At 39.7% G+C, this 5,000-nt stretch overlaps 1 protein-coding gene across 11 annotated transcripts in view; it reads right to left on the bottom strand.

Moving 5' to 3' along the window:
* poe (E3 ubiquitin-protein ligase-like protein poe) overlaps positions 1–5,000 on the bottom strand; it is a 51,807-nt gene that overhangs the window by 43,476 nt on the left and 3,331 nt on the right. For 7 of the 11 annotated variants that reach the window (XM_070114063.1, XM_070114066.1, XM_070114067.1 and 4 more), the window contains exons 2-6: positions 4,999–5,000; positions 3,806–4,115; positions 3,278–3,477; positions 1,589–1,794; positions 39–220 (exon numbers count right to left, since the gene is read on the bottom strand). The exon at positions 4,999–5,000 is cut by the window's right edge and continues 96 nt beyond it. In XM_070114063.1, coding sequence (XP_069970164.1) covers positions 39–220; positions 1,589–1,794; positions 3,278–3,477; positions 3,806–4,115; positions 4,999–5,000 — 900 coding nt within the window. The remainder of the gene's footprint in view (positions 1–38; positions 221–1,588; positions 1,795–3,277; positions 3,478–3,805; positions 4,116–4,998) is intronic. The other 4 variants (XM_070114064.1, XM_070114069.1, XM_070114068.1 and 1 more) reach the window with 3 other exon arrangements.

Here is a 5,000-nt window from a genome sequence, read left to right as displayed (position 1 = left end):
GTCAGCAGATCATTCAAATCCAAAAAAATTACTCTTACCCTGCTTTCACAACAAGAGCTTCTGAAACTGATGTTGGGAAACCGTGACCTTTGCCTTCAAGCAGGTCTCTGTAACGCTGAGTATACTTGACAATGGTAGGGAGCCTGAGGCATACATCAATTAACTGTTCACCACCACCCAAGCTCTGAAGGGCTGACACACATCGTGTTGCAAACAAATTCTAGAAGAGACAAAAAACAAAAAATGTACTGCATTCTACAACTGATGAACATTTATATAACTTTTATTGATTCAGGTTTATGAGAGAACTGCACCGACAAGGAGAAAATTGAAGATCATAACATTATAGGCAATGAAAAGCTACATTCATTGCCATCAAAATTGATTTGCAGAAGCAAACCTATTTGAGTTAAACAACAAAAATGTGGAGTGCAGATTGCTGCACAGAGACTGTCCCCATGCCCCTCCAGCGACAAAGACCAGCCCTTATTGCTTTACAACAGACAATTTAGCTGCACGAGAAACCAACATAAATTGTCTTGTCACATGTAGCTTGTGATGTCACAGCCAATTTCTTAGAAGTGTACTATATTATAAAGTATTATTGTATTCTAATTAATGCAAAATTTTAACGAAATATGTATATATTAAATGTTCATTCTTTAAATACACAATGTGACTGATTTTATAATAAACATAATATAGTTTCATTAGAAATATATGGTACATCCATAATTGGGCATCACTGCCCTTTCCCAGTAAATTTGACAGTTTTGTTGTCACAGTTTTCACTGCTTGTTCCAAAGTGAAGTTTGTTCACAGAGCTAGTTGTGTTTCTGATTTTATTTCTCTAACTTTGTGGTGAAATTCATCTCTCACTGAAATCATTATAATATTGGGGATAATACTAAACTCAGTGAAATATAATAACTGTGTCCCAGTTGCAGAATTTCATCAGCGGTTCCTCACTTCCTAACCACCGTCCCCTCAACCTTAAGGTAACTCAACTTGTATCTCTAAATTTAGTCGGTGGTGATCTAGAGAACCCGTTAGGGATATACGGCAATCAGAAGGGGGTCTGGGAGCAGAGCCCCTAATAGGTAAATATGGCAATGGGAGGGGGTCTGGGAGTAGAGCACATGGTAGAGTAATAGGGCAACTGGGAGGGGGTCTGGGGGTGTAGCCCCTAGGTTGTGAAGGTTTATGGTTCATACGGCATTTAAAATGAGGTTCACTCAGTTATCTGTTTGCACACCGCCATGTTGAATAATCCGTGGCCGAATCTTGTCTTATGTTTTTACATTTTCCACTTTCTTTGTCATATGAAATATTATTCTTGGCTTGGATTTTCCGTTTTTCACATTCTTTTGTTTTTTAAAATGCTTAATATGAACAAAATCACCCCGCCCACCCCCATTTGTTGGCAGGAGTTGGGGACTCGGTCTCTGACAAGTGCAGTCCTGTTGTAATCATTTACCCTTTTTTCCTTTATTAATATCATATAAATAATAGTTAGTATTTAATAATCAATGTTTAATATACTATAACCTAATCTATATTCTCAAACTTATCAATATAACAAACTTACTCTCATATCTAAAGCAGAATCTGATACCCCAGTCAGAGGTCCATCACCATCTTTATCTGCCTGTGCAGGAGGCGTAGGCGAATGGGGGGGACGAGGCCTTGAGCCACCAAGATCATGTAAGGGCGAGATCAGCTGCTCCAAGATAACAGCACTGGGATCACTCCTGCCACGCCGCATCTCTTTGGATGCTCCCTGATCCTTGTCACCTAAAGATAACAAAAACAATTAGAACTTGTAATCAGTTAAACATTTCCCTGGTACGTGGGACTTTGCAAAAAGAAGTGTTTTCAAAAATACACACATATACAAATGTAACTTTGTTCATCTTTAAAAATACAAAAGACAAAATGAAGACCCCCCCAAAAAATACTACATTAACCCATGTTGATGATGGTCAACAGTTCACACAACACAGTTAGATGATTAGTTACAGATCTTTCTATGTGTGTGTACACAATCTGATTTTTCTTTCTTTGTACATTGTAAATATCACATAAGGATTCTTTGCTTTCATGCAATAGTTAAGGTGTAATGAGAAGCTGCAACATGATTTTACTTAGTGGAAATTGTTCTACGACTAAAATAAGTTTATCCTTTCACAAATGACATGTAAACACTCCCATTAACTAGTCACCTAGTCTTTTTCAGTGTAACCCAACTAATGCTATAACAATATTCCCCATTCATACTTAACATTATACATTAGGCCCAACACCAGCATTTCTTTTTCACTGTTATTTTTTGAAGTTTGTTCTTCATAAAAGGTATGGTAAACCGACATGGAAAGCTACAGGACAGAAGGTGGGGCATCTTTCAGACTTTAAAATCTGCTACTTAAAAAGAATTGCCTCAGCTTCAAAGTAGGTTGGTGTGTAGGGGGTAGGGTGATAAGGCAGGGAAAGGGTTCGAGGGAGAGGAGTAAAGAGTAACTGTTTTCATGCATTTGCATGTGTGAATTTGTGGATGGGCTTTTCTATGTGCATGCATATACTGCTAATCACCAAGACTAATATATACAATATGCACATATACAAAGGGTAAGCAACAACAAATGTTAACAAGCTTCTGCTTAAGCATCAGACAAAGGGCATTAACCCCTATGATCCAGATGACATGACCATCATTTCAGGAGTTCCAAGATGGCGGGAACTTGCCCTCATGAGAATTTTGCTAAAGAACAGGGTAACAGGAATAACTCACCAAAAGTGCAAATACTTTTGGGGGGTGATAAGACTCAGTAGGCATTTAGAAAATGGCTTTTTCATTATTACCATTGATAAACAAGTATGGAATATACTATCCATGAGCCATTACCGGCAGAGTGCCAGCTCCATGAAGGATGCTATTTCCATGCTCAGGATCCTATTCCAGTTCACCATGATCAGTAGCACAGGTTGTATCACAGATAATTTAATATTACAAAAAAATCAAAATGACATAAATAGCAAGATGTTACTTACTGTTTATGCAGAAAAAGAGAAAATAATATTTCCAAGGGGAGGTATGGATTTTTTCACCACATATGGATGATTGTGTGTGCCCAGCCTAGTGAAGCATCTGGATCCAAGGGGTTAAATCTCAAAAACTAAGAAAATCAACATTAAGTGTAAACAAGAAATAACAGAACATCAAAGGCAAATTACACAAAAACCAAAAACTAATTTGCACTATCCCCTGTTGGTAACAAACCTGGTGGAGGAGAGGTACCTGGAGCCACAGTCTTGATATGTGGAGGAAGCTTTGCTGCTTTCATGGCTGCCGTCAGAGAGGCCTGGTCTGCTCGGTGGAGGGCCCCCGATCCACGGCAAAGGGCCTTGATCCCCGTCAGGAGGTGCTTGTCATGGACGCAAACCATCCGCTCTTTCTCCCCACCACTTCTAAGAGTACAACTTAATCATTTAAAGTGGCACTACGATTAGACACAAGAAGAAAATTAATTGATTTTTACTATGGTTACCAAGATTGGTCTTACTACGAAGTTGTGGTAAAATTCAACAAAACAACTACTCAGCAGAAACATGCATTCCTATCAAGACACTTTTCTTAACATTATCTTCTGTGTTAAGCAACCTTGCCATATATTCTTGGTTTCACTGTAAAACACATTTGCATCATATAAAAAAAAATTAAGAACTGAACATGTACAGCACATGATTTCTCTAAAAGTGTAATATATAACATTTATCATAACAGGTTTATAGCAAAAATCAAACTCACTCTCCACTAGATGAAGTTGCAGTGGTGCTAGTGGTAGTTGTGGATGATGCTGTTGTTGAGGTTGTGCTTGCAGCTGTAGCAATCGGCTGGCTGCTGCTGCTTGTTGATGGGGTTGTCACAGTCGAGGTTGTTGAGCTGCTTGAACCAGTGCTCCCAGTAGCAGTGGTGCTTGCAGATGAGTTTGTAGTTGTATTCGCATTTGATGGTGCTGGAGTTGTGATTGAGGTTGGTGGGTTTCCTACACGTCCAGCCAGGAACTGGAGAAGCACCTTTGCTGCACTCACAGTCTGGCCAACTCCACCTACACTCACTGAGAAATTTGCACAGAATTGTCAATATCAGATTTAAACTTTAAAATTAACAAAAAAATATTACCACATAGCAGGTGTTGAAGACAAGAATAAAGAGAGGAAGGATAATAAAAGAAGGTAACAGAAGAGAAGAAAAGAGAAACAGAGAGAAGGGGAAAGGTGAGGTGAGGTGAGGTGAGATGAAGTGAGGCAAGGCAAGGCAAGGGAAAGCGAGGTGTGGTTTGGTCAGGTGAGCTGAGTTGAGGTGAAGCAATGCAAAGTGTGGTTATGTGAGGTGAGGTGAAGTGAAGTGAAGAGAGATGAGGTGAGGTGTAGTTAAGTGAAGTAAGGTGAGGTGAGGTGAGGTAAGGCAATGTGTGGTTAGGCGAGGTGAGGTGAGATGAGGGAAACTGGAAGCAGATAGGGAATAGCAGTAGTAGAAGAAGAGGAGAAAGGAGGAAAGGTTGGAGGAGGAGGAGAAGAAAGAGGAGGAGGAGGAGAAAGTGGAAGAGAATTAAGAGGAGGAGGAAGAGATGAAAAGGGAGAGTGTAGAAGGGAGTGAGGGGGAGGGGAAAGAAAAGGAGATGAAGGAGACAAAGGGAGAGGTGAAGGGAGGAGGAGGAAGGGAAAGAAAAGGAGATGAAGGAGACAAAGGAAGAGGAGGAGTGATGAAAGGAGAACTGAAAAGAGATGGGAATAAAGGGTATGGGAGAAACAGGTAGAGGATATGGTAGAACAAGACGAACAAGCCATGCAGTAGTAAGCAGAAGGAAGAAAGGAAAAAAAAGTTAAGGAAAGAAAAAAAATGAACAACAACTAAGGAAGAAGGGAAATAAAAAAGAAAAAGAAGATAATCATAAGACAGCTGTACATCATTTCAAACAGGAGCTCAATGAAACTCACCC

This window comes from Penaeus vannamei, chromosome 35 (assembly GCF_042767895.1).
Source record: "Penaeus vannamei isolate JL-2024 chromosome 35, ASM4276789v1, whole genome shotgun sequence".
NCBI lineage: Eukaryota > Metazoa > Arthropoda > Malacostraca > Decapoda > Penaeidae > Penaeus > Penaeus vannamei.
Note: the sequence above shows the minus strand (reverse complement) of the source record. Positions and strands in the feature narration are given on the sequence as shown.